At 39.8% G+C, this 19,386-nt stretch overlaps 1 protein-coding gene across 1 annotated transcript in view; it reads right to left on the reverse strand.

Moving 5' to 3' along the window:
* The window catches only part of LOC110960378 (sodium channel protein type 4 subunit alpha-like), a 50,126-nt gene that overhangs the window by 15,250 nt on the left and 15,490 nt on the right, over positions 1-19,386 (reverse strand). Inside the window, exons 8-16 of the mRNA XM_051953509.1 lie at positions 18,583-18,724; positions 16,524-16,721; positions 16,227-16,412; positions 15,773-16,144; positions 13,550-13,703; positions 11,984-12,222; positions 10,453-10,626; positions 9,545-9,901; positions 1,680-2,087 (exon numbers count right to left, since the gene is read on the reverse strand). Of these exons, the coding sequence (XP_051809469.1) occupies positions 1,680-2,087; positions 9,545-9,901; positions 10,453-10,626; positions 11,984-12,222; positions 13,550-13,703; positions 15,773-16,144; positions 16,227-16,412; positions 16,524-16,721; positions 18,583-18,724 (2,230 nt within the window). The remainder of the gene's footprint in view (positions 1-1,679; positions 2,088-9,544; positions 9,902-10,452; positions 10,627-11,983; positions 12,223-13,549; positions 13,704-15,772; positions 16,145-16,226; positions 16,413-16,523; positions 16,722-18,582; positions 18,725-19,386) is intronic.

Here is a 19,386-nt window from a genome sequence, read left to right on the forward strand (position 1 = left end):
ATTTGTTTTATTCCAGTAATAAATGACAAATTAATACATATTTTCTTGATTATCAAGTTACTGTCAATATTTTTATTTGCAGCAAACTGCTCGGGATGTAAATAGGAAATTGTGGACGTGAGAAATTAGGTATATGATGATTCTAGTTTGAACTTTTTTCTTTACTCAGCATGTGAATAACAGAAAGCAGGGAAACTAACAGGATAAGATTAATTCCTCAGGCTTTAAAACTCACAACAAACACAACTGGGACACGCATGGATCAGCCACAACATTTAAACCACTTGACTAATATTGTGAATTGTATAATATTGTTTCCATAGTTCAAAGCCTGCAGATGATCAATGTTTGATTGTTATGTGTTAAATATCTGTGTTTAGAGGCACCAGTTTAGTTCTGTGCACTGTTTGTATTAGTTTCTGTTGTTTGTTGTGGGTGTTGCGTCTGTGTGTTTGGCTAGGGCAGGGGTGTCAAACATGTGGCCCGTGGGCAAAAAGTGGCCCACCAGGAGGACTTTCTAAAGAGTAAAAATGAAAGATGTCATTAACTGCAGATTGCACATTTATAAAACTGTAAATTTAAAATAATTTCTAGACCATGACAAGTTGTTTTGATCATAAAGTAAAATCCTAGATTGCTCATTGTTCTTTTGTTGTTTTGTGTCTCATTTTTGTAATATTTTGTCCTGTTTTTTTGGCTTGTTTCTAGTTTTTGTCGTTTCGTGATTCCTTTTTGTCTATTTGTGTTTTTGTCTTATTTTTGTCATTTTGTGTTTCACTTTATTCATCATTTTTGTGTCATTTTTGTCGTTTTGTGTCTTGCTTGTGTCATTTGTCCATTGTTTGTCGCTTTGTGTCTCATTTTTGCAATATTTTGTCTTTTTTTTGCCTGATTTTTTCGTCTTGATCAAAAAGTAAAATACTATATCCTTCAGTTCCAGATACCTGTAAGTAAATGTTTTATTCCTTTGTAGACAATCTGTGATCTGGAAGTTGTAATGTGTAAATGATAAACTGAAGAAAATGTAACTTATTTTTCTTAACAAGTTTCAGGTTGTTTGTGATGTTTTGTGAGAAGATATTTCATTAGACGTGAGCATTTTCAGAATGAACTTTTTTGCACTAAAACAAAGGAAAAATTTGGAGTTCTGGTTATTTATTGGTTATTATGCTGTGATTTTACTGGACCGGCCCACTTGAGATCAAATTGGGCTGAATGTGTCCCCTCAGCTAAGATACGTTTAACACTCATGTGTTAGGGAGTTTAGTTGTTTTGTTTGTGTTTAGCTAGGTTAGCTGCTCTGTTAGCCTTCCTTTGGCTTTATTGTGTTCTTTGATTTGGCGTCACCCACCAGCCTTGTTTTCTTTGATCACTGTTCAGTTAAATTTGCTACTGAGCCATAAATTGCTTTACCTGAACCAAATATCATCTGGTTATTTTGTTACATTGTAACATTTGTGTCTAATGCTGTGACAGAGAGTAACATTTCTGACCATGTTGCTTCAGGCCTTATCAAAAACAGGAATGTCAAAGTTTGTGGTTTCCATCAAACAGAAAACCAATCAATAATCAATCAGTTATAATAATAATCTCTAAAGACTATGAGTATAGAGAACAAAAAAAGCATGAAGTTAAGCCACATTCTTATGCAAACACGTTTCTAGATGTGACAAACTCACTTTCTCGTCTTCATCCTCTGATGATTCTGAAATCTCCTCTTCCTCCAGAAACTCCACATCTGATTCTCCCGGTGCGATGGGAACAATGACAGTCAGGTTTGGGTTGGTCATGTAGCTGTCCTCCTCTGGTATGACGTACTTCTCTCCGTAGCGTCCAAAAACTCCCCCATTGCTTTCCACGTGGTTTGCAACCGGCTTCACGTCCTGACTGACTTCTGTGGGTTTCTGCTTTCGGCGCTTCAGGCTTTGATTGAAGAGGTTGATGAAGTTTGTGCCGAGCCAGGAGATGCCCGCGTTGATGCGGGCGATGGCGATCTGAATATTGTTCAAGTCTCCGTCTTCGTCTGGAGCGGAGAGATTGTCAGAGCTGAAGGAGCTGAGCAGCAGAGCCAGAAACAGATTCAGCACCTGTGGACAGACAAACGTTGGTGTTGTGTTATATTAAGGCCCGTCTGGCTGCTGTGAAGAGCTGGCTGTCAGCAAGGTTCTGATTCTTACACTCAGACAAGACTGTGATCTGCTCGGAAAGACTACATCATCTAAATAATAACGCTGTCTGGACCTTGGATGACGGCATCGTTCAGTGCAAGGACAGTGTTAAAACCATGGCATGACCTTAGATCAATCTCTTGGATTTGTCTCCCACATACGAAAGGTGAAAAATAATAGTTTTCTTCTACCTTAGGAGGATTGCTAAGATTCACTCTTTTTTGTCTTTTAGCCCTCCTGCTGTCCTCATTTACAGGCACCAAAAAAATATTGTTTCCTTGTCTGAAAAAAAATCCAAAAAATTCAGCAAAAAAATTCCCCAAATTTCTGAAAATTTGCAAAACCTTCAGGAAGAAAATTCCAATAATTCCTTAAAAGTTTTATTTATAAAAAAAATCCCCCAAATGTGGCATGAAAATTCTTGGAAATATTTTCCAAAAAATTAGTGAAAGTCTTCCAAAAAATCCTAAAAATATCTAAAATGATTACACATATATCAGTAAAACTTCTAATATTTTCTTTAAGAAGATTCACAAAATTTTTTTTGGTGAATCTTCTGAAGAAATATTTTTTAACATTTCTTTTTTCCAACCAAAAACTGTTCTAAGATTTCCCAAAATGTTGAAAATGTGGACATCAGAAGTTTCACTGTGAAGATGCTGAGGTTCTTCTCCTTTCTTTCGTGATTTCTAGATTAGATTATTGTAATGCTCTCCTGTCTGGCTTGCCTAAGAGGAGCTTTAATTTTTTACACATGGTTCAGAATGCGGCAGCACACATTCTGACTGGAACAAAGAAATATGACCACATTTTCCACGTGTTGCTCTCACTCCATTGGCTCCCACTTCATGTTAGAGCTGATTTTAAGGTGCTGCTATGAACATATAAAGCTGTAAAAGGCACTGGACCATCACATTTAAAGGAGCTTGTAGTCCTATATGAACCAGCAGGATAATTGTGCTGCCAGAGGGTCTGCTGCCTGTCCCTAGAGTTAAAAAGAAGACAGTCGGTGCTTTTTCTTTCCGTGCACCGTTTTTATGGAACACTTTTCCATCGTACATGAGGCAAATTTGCTCAGTAGAGGTGTTCAAAGCAAAGCTAAAGACCCGTTTGTTCTCTGCTGCACATAAATCATAACTTGTGAGGTACTGTGTCTTTAGATTTATCGGTTTTATCGTTGTCATTGTTTTTATCCGTTATTATTTTATTGTAAGTTATCTGTTGCTTGCCCTGTAAAACACTTTGACTTTAAAGTGCTATATAAATACATTTATTTTTATTATTATTTGTCATTTTATAGCCATTTGGCTTCATTATATCAGAAAATACATGTTGCTTGTGCCAACATTAATGTTTATTTCTGCACAAACCACATCATAGGTTTGCCTCTAAGCTAAGAATAAGCGCACCTAATGCCCGACACGATGTCCAATTATTTTGTCAACAGTAACAAATCCTCCCTTGTAATTCAGGAGGATATTCGACAAAGATACTCTGCGACACAAATGGCTGGTGGCGTTTCAGCTACCCTGAAGTCAAGTTTCAAAGCATCCAACTCCCAAGTAATCTGCCCACTAGCTTAAAGAGCAGCAGCAACAGGCACATCCATGTGTGTGTGTGTGTGTGTGTGTACGTGGACTGTGTTCACACTCCCAGTGTGCATGGGTGATGTGCACAGTTGGGAAGGATCATCTTTAGCCACTGAGCCAGTCAGAGATGGGGAGCATGAGCAGATGATTAGTAATGAATGCCCTCCGACCCTCTCGCCCCTAAGCATCCTGGATAATCCCTTGGATAAACAGCTTTCCCACGATTCATATGCAGAGAGGGTTTCTGTCCATTAAATTCCATAAGGAGCACTGTTGTGATCTGCTCTGTGCTCTAACTAGGTAATCGTCACTCACAGCGCCTGTACAGCCGCGACACAACAGGACCTGTTATGTCGTCTTTATGTTGCTTTGTCATTGTTTATTAGCCCTAGTGAGAGGAATGTTTAATACTGCAGAGACTAAAGCTAAAATTGCATGTCCTATTCTCACCAGCTGATCATCAACGTACATAAAGGGGCAGCTCAAAAAATGTTACATTTCCTTTTACCCTGCTCAGATCTCTTATTAAAAGTCCTTATTGTACATATTTATGGTAAAAGATGTTCCAAAATCTAACCCGAGTACAGTAGATATGATGTACCTGAGGTGTCAGACTTCTTTCTATTCTTCTATTTTGCATGATTTTTTTCTGCTTCTCTAAAATACACATGCATTCATAATTTTTATAATCTGCATGAAACATAATGTCAATCATGTTCCAAGCAAAGATTAACAAATATTTCCCGGTTAATAAAAAAAAAAAGGTTTTAAAACATTTCTGATAGGCGGATACATTTCAGCGAATGGGATTAAATGTGGGACAAACGGACATTTAATGGCAGAGGGAACAGAGGGCATGCTGGGAACAGATGTTTAAACCGTATCCAACAGGAACTACACACTCATAGCCTCGCTCCATTTTTTATTTTAAAGCCTAGCAGGGTTTTAAATACAGTGGGTACGGAAAGTATTCAGACCCCTTGACATTTTTCACTCTGTGTCATTGCAGCCATTTGCCAAAATCAAAAAAGTTCATTTTATTTCTCATTAATGTACACTCAGCACCCCATCTTGACAGAAAAAAAAACAGAAATGTAGAATTTTTTTGCAAATTTATTAAAAAAGAAAAACTGAAATATCACATGGTCATAAGTATTCAGACCCTGTGCTCAGTATTGAGTAGAAGCACCCTTTTCAGCTAGTACAGCCATGAGTCTTCTTGGGAATGACGCACCAAGTTTTTCACACCTGGATTTGGGGATCCTCTGCCAATCTTCCTTGCAGATCCTCTCCAGTTCTGTCAGGTTGGATGGTGAACGTTGGTGGACAGCCATTTTGAGGTCTTTCCAGAGATGCTCAATTGAGCTGAGCAGAGTTGTTCTGAAGCCACTCCTTTGTTATTTTAGCTGTGTGCTTAGGGTCATTGTCCTGTTGAAAGGTGAACCTTCGGTCCAGTCTGAGGTCCTGAGCACTCTGGAAGAGGTTTTCCTCCAGGATATCTCTGTACTTGGCCATATTCATCCTTCCTTCAATTGCAACCAGTCGTCCTGTCCCTGCAGCTGAAAAACACCCCCACAACATGATGCTCCCACCACCATGTTTCACTGTAGGGATTGTATTGGGCAGGTGATGAGCGGTGCCTGGTTTTCTCTACACATACCGCTTAGAATTAACACCAAGAAGTTCAATCTTGGTCTCATCAGACCAGAGAATCTTATTTCTCATAGTCTGGCAGTCCTTCATGTGTTTTTTGGCATGTGTCTTTCATGTGTCTTGCACTGAGGAGAGGCTTCCGTCGGGCCACTCGGCCATAAAGCCCCGACTGGTGGAGGGCTGCAGTGATAGTTGACTTTGTGGAACTTTCTCCTATCTCCTGACTGCATCTCTGGAGCTCAGCCACAGTGATCTTTGGGTTCTTCTTTACCTCTCTCACCAAGGCTCTTCTCCCACCATTGCTCAGTTTGACTGGACAGCCAGGTCTAGGAAGAGTTGTGGTCGTCCTAAACTTCTTCCATTTGAGGATTATGGAGGCCACTGTGCTCTTAGGAACCTTGAGTGCTGCAGAAATTCTTTTGTAACCTTGGCCAGATCTGTGCCTTGCCACAGTTCTGTCTCTGAGCTCCTTGGGCAGTTCCTTCCACCTCATGATTCTCATTTGCTCTGACATGCACTGTGAGCTGTAAGGTCTTATATAGACAGGTGTGTGCCTTTCCTAATCAAGTCCAATCAGTTTAATTAAACACAGCTGGACTCCAATAAAGAAGCAGAACCATCTCGAGGAGGATCAGAAGAAATGGACAGCATGTGAGTTAAATATGAATGTCACTGTAAAGGGTCTGAATACTTCTGACCATGTGATATTTCAGTTTTTCTTTTTTAATAAATTTGCAAACATTTCTACATTTCTGGTTTTTTTCTGTCAAGATGGGGTGCTGAGTGTACAGTAATGAGAAATTTTTTTTTTTTTTTTTGATTTTGGCAAATGGCTGCAATGACACAGAGAGTGAAAAATTTCAAGGGGTCTGAATACTTTCCGTACCCACTGTATCTACTTGACAGAATAGAATTGATTTTGGTGTAGCTAATGCCCTCATTTAAATGCATAATAGTATTATTTTATGTGCTTAAAATGGGATGGAAACAGGTAGCATGTGTGTTTCTTTGGGGTGAACTTGTTTAATACATTTTTCTTGCTATGTTGTGTAACAGTCCAGAATCTAGACTTTAGTATAAAATGAGAAAGTGTATGAAAGGAAATGATCATGTCAGTGAAATAAGGACCAGACTTGACTTAGAGTGAGGCTGAAGCAAGATTATGGAATTTGTGATTTTACACACACACATGTATATATATATATATATATATATATATATATATATATATATATATATATATATATATATATAAAGTATCAGTGCTGTAATGATGCCATGCTTAAAAGCAGACTAACTATAAATGAATCCTGCGGATGCTGGCTGTTTACGCTTCCGGGATTTTTTTCATCTCTTCTCATCAACGGTGGCTTACAGTAGACAGCTGGACTACAAATCTCCATATGGGTGGACCGATAAATGTATGCATCCTCGCTATGACACCGAGTGACAGCAGTTGTGTACAAACAGAACTGTAAAACAGATTAACCCTTTTTTTTCAGGAACAGCTGCATGCGATGATGTGCAAGCCGCATTTCATTCTGTGTGAAAATCATACCTGGTGCAAAGGCTGGAAGGACAGAGACAGCACTCAGAGGCTGATCCTTTATACAGTACTTGGGTCAAAATTTCACTCACAGGGCTTAGTTCATTAGTAGTGGATAAAACATTCAGCCCTGCTGGACATGAGGCTGCAGTAAAGCTGCTCCAGCGCTCAGTTTGTCTGATGTGGCTTGTGTTTGCACGACAACATGTGCAAATAATACGCGCAGTATATGACTGAGGAGGGACAACAGATGGTTTCTATGTTATTCAGAGGTGATCTGTTTTGAAGTCTGCTAATGCTAATCTGCAAGACGGCATGAGATTGTGACATAAACAGTTCTTAAGTGATTAGTGTGTGGTGAAAAGTCCTTATTTTAAAATGCACAAAACCATTGTAGCTGGCGAAATTTGTCATGACTAACTTCAAGGATGCCCCATCTTCCTAATACGCAGTCAACAGTCCTCACTGGTACGACGTAATCCCTGATTACTTGTGACATCATCGTTTGGATTTAACAGAGGTTACAGTTGGTGGCACTGAAGTGCAACTGGATTTGTCTTCAGTTATCATATACTGGTATAGAGAAACGTGGCAATAGCTCAGAATACTAAAACCAGCAATATGTTAATCCGTCTCTCAATGCTTTCTGAATTTCATGCACTGTGTAAGGGACTTATGTGTTTAAACTGAAGCTGTAAATCTGAAAGGAATGGAAATGAATATTGAATAAATCCCTGAAACACTCTTGTTTTTAAAAAACTTGTTTTACAACTATTTTCATTTGTGGATTATTATTTGGTCCTTTGGTCAATATTTTGAGAAGCAGCACTGTTCAGGTGGAATCCAGTCAAAATAATCAGTGGAAACAGAGAGAAACATATCACCCAGTGCAACGCTATAGCTGACAGACTAATTTCTAATAGTGTATGTACAACAATGGAGCTCTACAGCAGAAAGAAATGAGAAATGACTGTATAGAGAACATCTGCTACCAGCCACAGTCATAAAACTGTTGACGGAAACATTCTAAATCTACTATAGGCAGGTGGAAATTTTTAAGCACTCGAGACAAGCCGTTTTAGATTAACTTGCCTTGAAATGTAACCCTGGTGGAAAATATGGTGGTGGAAATACTATTAATAACTATTAATTTAAAGGACAAATCTGGCAATTTTTGATTTTTGTTATTGCCAATTAATCCTACGAAAGATCGAAATTAAATGCTTTTCAGTCAAAGCCAGACATATTTTGTTCCTCCGAACAACTTCATTGTTATTAAAAAACTACTTTAACAATAAATGTGTATTCATCCACGACAGAAAATAGTCCTCAATAATAAAAAAACCCTTTTTACTACAGTTTGAGTTATTTTAGTTGAAAACTACAACGCCCAGTTGATAAAGGATTCTTTTCTAGCTTTTAAATGGATTAAACTACACATTTCTGACTAATTTGCTGGCACAGTTTTCACCTTATGACTGTCTGTGTGTGTGTGTCCTGGTTTTATCCATAGTGGCCATGCCATTAATTGTCCGCAACTTTGCGCTTTAATACAATTTAAATAAGTGAGTTATAGAATTTTTTTACCCACTGTACAGATGTCATGAATGGACAAATTGTCTGTAGATACCAAAGCTTTTCGAGTCAGCCTCAAGTGGCCATTTGAGGAACTGCAGTTTTTGGAATTTTCATGTGAGCTTCATTTTTCAGAGCTGGAGGTTGCTGCTTAAGTTTTAAATACTTTGGCAAGATACAGTACTTGTGTAACTAGAGACCATCACACCAGCCAGGACACTTATCAACATGATGACCTCCTGATCTTTAAGTACCCATTAGTCATGATTGCATTACTACATTATTAAGTGAGTACTTAGTACCCTTAATAGAGACTGCATCTTGCAGAGTTGTGGACAGATTTTGCGATAAACAGACATATAAACACTTGTCAAATTACTTAAAAAATAAAGATCTTGAATCTTGAAATCTCCTTTTGTGGAAAGTCTTGCTACATTAGATGTCTCTAGCACTAAATTTTGCAATTATGACACACACAGAAACAGACAAGTGAAAACAGCAACAGCTACTCTATCACCTCTGGTAAACAGAATAAGGGATGACCGATAATATCGGCCCGATATTGGCATAGAAATGTAGTATCGGTAAGTATCATTATTGTGTTTTTGCCTATCATGAAAACCGATAAAATAATGCCTAGATTTTGCCGGCATGTACTGGCGCACAAATGATGACGTCATCAAACTGTGTCATGGAGCGTGTAAACGAGTGTGGCTGCAGTATCAAGCTTGCTGTGCCTAACTAACAATATGTCCTGCATCCATTGCATCCAATGGAGCATCACAATAAAATTAGGCATGATGTGTTAATTCCATGACAGGAGATATGTGATATTGCCTGAAATTAGTTAAATAGTCCACATACATCTCTATCGGTTGATATCGGAATCAGACATTGAGAATTGGACAATATCGGCATGTCGGTTATTGGCAAAAAGTAAATATCCGACATCCCCACAGAAAATAAAACCCAACATATGAATTAGTGATGATTAATTATTTTAAACAACTTACCACCAAGTTCCCTATGACCATGACCAACATGAACACCAGGATGCAGAGGGGCTGCCCGGCCACTTCCATACAGTCCCACATGGTCTCGATCCACTCGCCACACAACACCCTGAACACGATGAGGAAGGAGTGGAAGAAGTCCTTCATGTGCCAGCGAGGCAGCTGACAGTCAATGGAGATCTTACACACACAGTCCTGATAGTTCTTTCCAAACAGCTGCATGCCAACCACAGCGAAGATGAAGACGATGATGGCCAACACCAGTGTCAGGTTTCCCAGAGCACCCACCGAGTTGCCAATGATCTTGATGAGAGTGTTGAGAGTTGGCCACGACTTTGCCAGTTTGAAGACTCGTAACTGAAGATGGAAACAAAGCAAAGAAGACACCTGAAGTGACATCTTTGCAAGAGACTGTATATTCTGCACTGAGTCCCTAAATTTTAGGTTATTCCATCTGAAATCATCAGTTTCTGCTTGATCAACTCTGATTTAACATAAATATAAAATATGGATTATTTAAAATGGTTCCTGCAAAATGCTTGTGCTGAAAGTGAGTCAGCACGCTATTTAAATTCAGTAAATTTCAAGCTAAAATTTCTATAATGTCTTTATAAATATCCATATTTTATGCTATATAACTAATTAACAAATTAGAGATGATAAAAATGTGATGATTTCAGATGTAATGACCCGTCAGAGAGACCAGTATGTGGTCAGATGCATATAGTGTAAAGCCTTATTGCTACGACTGATTAAAATTGTGCAACTCAAACAAAATGTGTTTGTATATATTTATTTCTGAATAAATTCTTTTTAATTCCTTCCTCTGAACCCCTTATGTCATTAATAATGATTTGTCAATGGAAAATGAGCACAGATTTTCTTGAAAGCACATGAGAGCGATTTACCAATCTGAAAGATCGCAGGACAGACAATCCTTCTACATTGGAGAGGCCCAACTCCATCAGACTGAGGCAAACAATGACGCCATCAAAGATGTTCCAGCCCTGTTGGAAGTAGTAGTAGGGGTCCAGGGCGATCAGCTTCAGCACCATCTCAGCTGTAAAGATGCCTGTGAAAACCTGGAAATAACACAAAGTGCAACAGAAACATTGAGAAATGAGAGAAGCACCATAAAACGTACTGAAGAGGTTCACAAGGATTACTAAGTAATATTTTTTTTTAGCTGCACTTAGCCACACACTGAAATTGGATCTAAATTACATAAGCTCTGCAGGGCTTTTATTATGTTTTTGTTGATTTTTTGTATTGTGGTGAACAAATAAAGTATTATGGTTCAATCCCACCACTGTAATCAGCTTTTGTTGTCCTTTTCTGTTACAACACAGTACTTATATTTCATGTGCTGAAGTAAAAATATTTATTACTGACTGAGTGCGAGGCATACATTGGAAATGTTGCAGGAATGATATTTATGACTTACGTAGTTTGAGAAAAAGCATGAAATATACCTTTAATATGGACTTTACAGTGCATTAGTGGTGTATTACTGTGACTTTTTAGGTTTACTAAACACTCGCCGTAAGGATGAAGAATGAAAAAAAACTTAGGTGTTGTAGCATAAGATAGAGTTAAGAAGACAGTGAGAGTTGGATTTGAATTCATCGCCTCCTAAGGTGACATCGTTGTCTTTGCAAAACTTATTTGACTGCACTGAGTGGCCAAAAAAGATTCAATATTAATGTTTGAAGTTAGTTCTGTATTGAAGTTTACATTACTCAGGTAAAGGTCAAAATGAAAAAGGAAAATATATTTCAGGAAATATAGTTTTTTTGTTCCAGCTAAAGTAGTCAAATATTCTCATATATCAAAAACATTTCAAAATGTACCAAAAAAAACCCCAAAACTTTCAAATAACTGTTGAATCTGCACCATAATCTACTTGTTCCTTAGCCTAATTCTTAACAAATTTCATAGATTTTTGAAAAATTGTTTGACACACTGAAGGAAAATCAACAGAAACAAAAACACAAGCAACATGGTGAAGCTACTAAATAAGCAATTATTACTTTCATTATTATTTTACTACTTTCATTTATCTTCTTTTAAGTGTATTCTCAGACTTGAAGACTAATTTACTGGTGGTTTGATAAGTCAAAACACAAATACAGGAGATGACCCCATCTCTTGCTAAAAAGTCTTCCTCATACCCATTAAAATCACAAACAGCTCACGGCAGAACCTTTGTCAAAACATCACCACAGCCACATTTGGCCTCCTGTCCAGTGAAGTACAAATTGCTATATAAAAACACAAACAGCTCTCTGATGTGGAAGTATATATAAATGAGTGCTATTTATGTTTCCTCTTTACTATCTTCTAACTACTCTCCTCTGTTCATCCAACACTTAACAGCACTTAGAGAAAGGCTGTTAAATGCTGGAAAGCTGCTTGCTGCTGTCATTAGCACCCTCTTACCAGATTGCCCACTGAGAGCATGGTGTTGAACTCATCGGTCATGGGGTAGTGCTCCAGAGCCATGAAGAGGGTGTTCAGCACAATGCAAATGGTGATGCCGAGATCCAGGAAAGGATCCATCACCATGAACTTCACGCAGTCCTTCAGCTTCAGCCACCAGGGGCAGCAGTCCCAGATCAGATACTTCTTGGCGAATGTGTACCAGCAGGGATGACACTTCTGCCTCGACTCCTCCAGCTCTGCAAGGAGACACCAGGGTCAGCTGCTCATCTACAGGTGTTTCATTACATTCCTCTTTGAAGAATTAAGCTGTGCTTGTTTTTCAAACACCTGTGACTAGAAGCCCAAAAATACTCAATTCAAGAACTCTATGCTACTCGCTGAGCACAAGACCCGATTACAACGTTGCAGCTGTCTTTGATCTCATATAACCCTATACTAGGATTAGATATAGTCCAGTTTTTCCCCAAACATTACTGCATATTTGGATTTATAAATCTCCGGAGATACACTGTATAAAAAGATTAAATAATTTACTGTTAGGTCTAAAAGTGGGCCATAGTTAATGGAACATATTCTGGGTTAGATGAGTGTGGCACAGACAGAGCTAAATCCATACAGCCAATCAGTTATTAACTATCTCATATTTGTAAAACGTCACCTTTAAAAGCGAAAAGGAGGCACAGCAGTTTGAAGGTCAGATTTGAATGCACATCACTTTTAGACCAAACCGTTAAATGAGATACTACAACTGCACAACTAAAGTTTATATTGTGATCAAATCATTTAAAATGTAATTTATAGATGGTACAGGTACGTCACATTTATTACTTCATACCCAAATGTAATGGTTTATGCAGTTTATTTATATCTCCATGGTAGTTGTATTCTTCTCCCATTGCATGTTTTTTATTTATTTATTTATACAGGTAATCTCAATGAAACATTGAGTCTGATTCTCAAGAGAGACCTGTCCTTACAATGCAAGTTATTTTTGTACAGTGTTCTATGCTGCTACAGAACCTTGTACCCTTCCAATATGATCAATAAAACCCTACTGGTGTGTCTCCACTGTGAAATTGCTGACTAGTTTGGTAGTTATGATGTCCGTCTTCTTGTCCCCCATTGAATCTCTTTATATTTAAGCTGTGTTAATTATAGAGGTTTTAATGACACAATATCAACATTTATATTTGAATATATATCTATTGAAATATTGGTGACACTGAGCGTTATGTGGACATCAGCCAACTTTTACCTTTGAAGCAAATTTATCTCAGTTTTAGACACAACAACTTTAGATGTCTTCTAGGTGTCTAATCAATGGCACCTATTTGCTCTCTTGCCGACAGCTAAATAAGGAGATCGATATCACTCTCACACATTTATGAGGCTGATCACAGCCTGAAATCCTTCAGGGGGTTCCTACTGATGGTTCCAAACCCTTAGCTGGTCACCACAGGCAACTGGGCTTTTGTTGTTTGGGCCTCAGGCAGCTCGCTATAAAAACAAGCAAGCATATTTCCTGAAATCAAATGTATTGCTTCAATGCTGAAATGGACGCACCTTCCATGGCCTCACTCAGGAAACTGACGGAGCTCAGGCCTCTTTTTCTTGGCGGTGGAGGAGGAGGAGGCTCTGTGACCGTAGGGGACGGCTGGAGGATAGGTCTGGGAGCCGGTTCCTCTGTACTGGTGGGCTTATGACACACAGAAAATATCTGAAACAGAAAACAAAAAACTTTATTGTCTCTGTTCATTGGCAGGCTCTCAGTTTTTCCATGCTGAGAATTTTTATAGACTACGCCCTAATGAATACATACAGTGCCTATCATAAGTATTCACCCCCTTTGATGGTTTACCCTTTTATTGCTTTCATAAATCAATCATGGTCAATAAAATCTGGCTCTCTTAACACAAAAATGTATTGGAAAAAACTCTTTAATGTCAAAGTGAAAACAGATTTCTATAAAGTAATGTTAATGAAAGAAAATTATATAAATGAAAATAATTGTTTGCATAATTATTCACCCCCTTTTTAATTTAATGGTCTAATTCAATAGAGGTCCATCAAATTGTTGCCAGTAGTCTCACAATTAGTGAAATAAAGATCACCTGAGTGGTGTGGGTGTGTTTCAAGTGTTGAGTTGTAAAACACCTGTGTCTGAAGGGTCCAGAGAGTGGTTGATCAGTATTACTGGCTACCATTACACCATGAAGACAGAAGAACACTCTAAGCAACTCAGGGAAAGGGTTATTGAGAAGTACAATTCAGGGGATGGTTACAAAAAAATTCAGATTCAATTCAGATCAGGCCGCCCTCGTAAACTGAGTGAGCGTGCAAGTAGGAGACCAGTGAGAGAAGCCACCAAGACCTCTACAACTACTCTGAAGGAGTTACAAGCTTCAGCTGCTGAGATGGGAGAGACTGTGCATGCAGCAACTGCTGCCCAGGTTCTTCACGGGTCAAAGCTTTATGGGAGAGTGGCAATGAGAAAGCCACTGTTGATGAAAAGTCATATTAGATCTCGACTAGAGTTTGCCAAAAAAGCACGTGGAAGACTCCATGGTCAAGTGGAAGAAGATTCTTTGGTCTGATGAGACCAAAATTGAGCTTTTTGGCCATCAGACAAGACGTCATGTTTGGCGGAAACCAAACACTGCACTTCACCAAAAACACACCATCCCCACTGTGAAGCATGGTGGTGGCAGCATTATGCTGTGGGGATGTTTCTCAGCAACTGCACCTGTAATGCTTGTAAAGATAGAGGGCAGAATGAATGCTGCAAAATACACTGAAATCCTGGGGGACAATCTTTTTCAGTCTGCAAGAGAACTACGTCTTGGGAGAAGATTTTTTTCCAGCAAGACAATGATCCAAAACATACAGCAAAAGCTACACAGGAATGGTTAAAAAAGAACCAGGTAAATGTTCTGGAGTGGCCGAGTCAACGCCCAGACCTCAATCCTATTGAGAATTTGTGGCTGGACTTGAAAAGGGCTGTTCATGCCCGATACCCGCGCAACCTGACAGAGCTTGAGCAGTTTTGCAAAGAAGAATGGAGCAAAATTGCAGTGGGCAGATGTGCAAGACTGATTGAGACCTATCCACACAGACTCACTGCCAACAAGTCCTCAAATTCATACGACCACATCAGTCGTATGTAACGTGCACCGGACTACGACCCATGAGAGCGTATTTACGTTCGCGCCCCGACGGGGAAAAGGAACACATTACGGGATTTAATTCGAGAAACGGCTTTTCCCTCGCGAAACAGCTTTTTCCTCACTTTCCCAGCACGGGTTTAGGGTTCTGGTTAGGGTTAGGATGAGGGAAAGGGATAGGGATAGTGTTAGATAAAAGTTTGTTCATGGTGACGTTTCACCTGCGACACCGGAGTGTCGATATTTACTCAACCGCCAGAGGTCGCATAGTCAAAACGTAACACTCGGTCGTAATACGGGCGTGTACAGACGACCTATGTGGTCGTTTTTGGTTTGAGGACATGCTGCTAACTGCTGTGATTGCAGCCAAAGGTGTATCTACTAAATACTGACTTGAAGGGGGTGAATAATTATGCAAACAATTATTTTCATTGATATAATTTTCTTTCATTAACATTACTTTATAGAAATCTGTTTTCACTTTGACATTAAAGAGTTTTTTCCAATAAATTTTTTTGTTAAAAAAGCTAAATTTTATTGACCATGATTGATTTATGAAAGCAATAAAAGGGTAAACCATCAAAGGGGGTGAATACTTATGATAGGCACTGTATATTCCACTCACTGAGTCTTCTTGAACTCTCTCCATGCTGTAAGCCGGCATGGATGTCGGCGTATGCAGACCCACAGCGGTCACTCCGTTGTGGTCTAAGGAGATGTTGAGTCGACCATTGACGTTGAGGCTGGGGGTGAAAACTTGGGAGCAGTGGCTCCTCACGCTGCCCGTCCTCCTCTTCCAGTGCGTTGCGGTGGAACTGGTGCGACTCCTAAAGACGTCGCCGTGAACGCTGTACTCATCGTCCCCAAAGTCGGCCTCAGAGTTGTTACGAACCCGGAAGGAGCTGAAGATGCTGTTCTGGCTTCCTCTCCTGGTGCTGAGGGGATGAGAGGAGAGCGTGGCCAGCAGAGGGTGGACCGGCATCGGAGACAGAGGAGGCTACAGAAACACAGAGGACACATTAGCTCCTGTGGCCTACATCATTTAAGACTACCTAGAATGCATTAGTTGAGTTCTGTACCATTACTTCGTCCAGCGGGTCCAACTTCTCCTCGGCAGCTGCCTCTCCTGTTTCCTCTGATAGCGTCCTGTGAGATCTTCTTCTTCTGCTGCTGCCTCGTCGTATACTTCCTGTCTTCACACAGAATGGAGACAGCTCTGGGGACAACACTGAGTCCGTCTCCTGTGCTTGTCGTTTTGCTGCCAACTTCACAAGAAAGAAATTATGTCACAGAGGTAGGGTTACTTTTTTTTTAAAATTTGTCCTAAACTGAAAGCAAATGAGAAAATATGACAATCCCATCTGGCCTGCACCCACTCTTTGCTCTCTTCTGAGGTGCTCCATAGCCAGCTGAAACTCCCTCTCCTTCTGCCAGGCCTCGGCAATAGTTGCCTGGTTCTGCTCCTCATAAGCCATGGCCACGACAGCCAGGATCAGGTTGACCAGGTAGAAGGAACCCAGGAAGATTACCAGCACAAAGAAAACCATGTAGGTCTTCCCTGCTGAGCGCAAAGTCTGAGGGAAACATGACACGAAGTCAGTCACAACAAACTCGCACATTAAAGATTATATTTAAACTGCATTTTGTAGTTTGGGAGTTATCTATGTTTATAGAGGACAACAGGAAGTATAGATGATCACCACATTTACGCTATCTATCTAAATTTGTTATTTTGGTCTTAACATTAGAAAAAAAGTACCTGAAAAAGCAATTACATTAATTCCTGGTTAGGAATTAATTCCTAGAGCTGGGAAAACAACTCAAAGGACCAGTGTGTAAGATTTAGTGGTATGTACAGGACATATTGTATATTGCAACCAACTAAAAGCCCTTTCTTCACCCTTCCTATTGCATATGTGTGAAAGAACCAAGCCGCAACCTCCAGGACTGAAAAATTAAGCCACCATTAAAGTGTCAAAAACTGCAATTCCTCAAATGGCCACTTGAAGCTGCCTCTAAAAGTGAGTCAGTCACCATAGACCCCTGTGTTAAAATACCCAACTTTACAGCAGAACAAACATGTTTACAACCTAGTACAAAAAGTTGTTTTTGTTCTCTAAAGCTAATTTAACCATTCATGGCAACAGTATGGGGTGAATTTTTATTTAATGTCCTTACTTAATTGTTTAAATCAAGGTTTAAATTAATGCAAAATTAAGGATGTGGCCGCTCTCAGTGATAGTTGGGTGTTGTTGAAGGACAGATCATGGCCCAGAGACATTCCCATAGCCTGACTCAGCTCCACTCAGGCTCTGCCTCTTTAGTCATTTTTGGATTAGTTGGGAATCAGGAGGAGTCTGGCACTGCCAAGATGGCGATTGCCACGAACCACTGCACTGAGCTTCAAAACCAAAAAATATCGTGGTGAGTCTATCCATCCTTAGTAGACGTCGTGGTGGATCTGTCCATCTTTACTTACAGTTGAAGAAAAGAGCCTACAATTGCTGCTAAATCAATGCAAAAACTTAAATGGCTTTTTTTAAAGAAGAGGTTTGGTTTGTCTGTTAAGGGCTACTGTAGGAACATGGTGGTGCAACACAGCAGGCACCATGGAGGAAGACCCACTCCCTAAGAAGCTATTTTATGCTCATTCTAGACTAATAAAAACACAGCAATTTGCAATTACTGGTGACTATACACTAAGAAAACAGAACTACAACTACTATGTTCCCAATAAATCCTACACACTCATAGTCGTTTGATTGAACTGTGTTCCCAAAGCTCCTGAATTAGCCGCTTAAGCTGTTTTCATTGGTTACTTTAAGAAGCTTTAGTGCAGTAAAACAAACAGTGTGAACATGTCAGCAAACACATTCAGCAAAGCAAGATTAGCATTCATATGGAGGTGTGCTTCCGGCCACTTAGCATCTGTGTATCTAATATTAGGTCCAGTTTCAGCTCAGTTGGCGTCCCCACCAACTGGCTCTTCAGCTGCTTAAGTCCCCACTTTGCTCACCCACTTAACACTGATTAATCTGTCGCAGGACAAGCAGTGTGCAGCTTGATTTACCTGCTGTCTGTTGCTGTTGATTGTGGACCAAAAACTCAAAACAAGGAGCTAAAAAACATCCAAAATCTCATTACAGCTGATGGAAACTGCAGAATCAGATTATGATTCCTGTGTTACATTGTAATAGACATTTGATCCACTGTAAATATATATCTAAAAAAAGATTCGTGCAACTTTAACTTGGAGTGGTATAGGTGATATAGGTAAAGTAGAGGGCTGTTCATATCCTGTCTGACTGCTAGTGTTGCTTGTATTTATGTGATGCATTGTTTATTGAGGTCAGATGATCAGGTAAAAAATAACACGTATCAGAGGAAATGGGCTATCATTTCCTATGATAAATGCTGTTGTGACATCAGCTGCACCTGGTGAAATAGCTTTTCCCAGTAGTCTTGTGTCATGAGCCGGAAAAGTGCCAGAAAAGCCCAACCGAAGGTATCGAAGCTGGTGTAGCCATAGTTTGGATTCCTTCCCACTTTGAGGCAGTCAAATCCATCTGGACACTTCCTGCAATGGAGGAACAGTTGAGAGGGTGAAGACAGATGATGACAGGACAGGTCTGATAAACAAAAAGCACAATTAAAAGCGCCATGTAAAGAATCTGGGACAGATATAGCTGTGCTTGCGTGCAGGCCGCTTTACCAGAGTTAAAAACATCTCCAGTATCTACATGTAGCGCCACGGCCTTTGACTCCACAGAGGATGAGTCAGTAAGTACATACACTGCTATCATCACCATTATTTCAACTGAAGAGGGCACTTGAAATATGTTCCAGGCCTGAGCACTAAAATGCACTGGAGCAAAAGGGATTACGCTGAGCCAGATGGATATCAAATTGCAGTTCAAAAAATTTCAGCTCGGTGCCTCCATCTCTCATTGTCAGCATAGTGGCATTACAGCAAACATTTAAGTCCAGCAGCTGAGAACAAGCTGGGCTGCCATGTCAATCTGAGTGCAGAACAATTTCGTAATGGCTGGCAAACAGCTGGGCCGAAGAGAACAGCTGTAGATTTCACCAACCAGCCAGCTAAGCAGGAATGCTCAGTAATATCCAGCAGCGAGAACAGAGGAGGCTGCGTGAGGCCAGCGACATCTTCCTGTCAGCCTGTTCCTCTGCTGCACGGCTTAACCTGCTGTCAATCTGTTTGCCTCTTTTAATCAATATGGC

This window comes from Acanthochromis polyacanthus, chromosome 9 (genome assembly GCF_021347895.1).
Source record: "Acanthochromis polyacanthus isolate Apoly-LR-REF ecotype Palm Island chromosome 9, KAUST_Apoly_ChrSc, whole genome shotgun sequence".
Taxonomy (NCBI): Eukaryota; Metazoa; Chordata; class Actinopteri; family Pomacentridae; genus Acanthochromis; species Acanthochromis polyacanthus.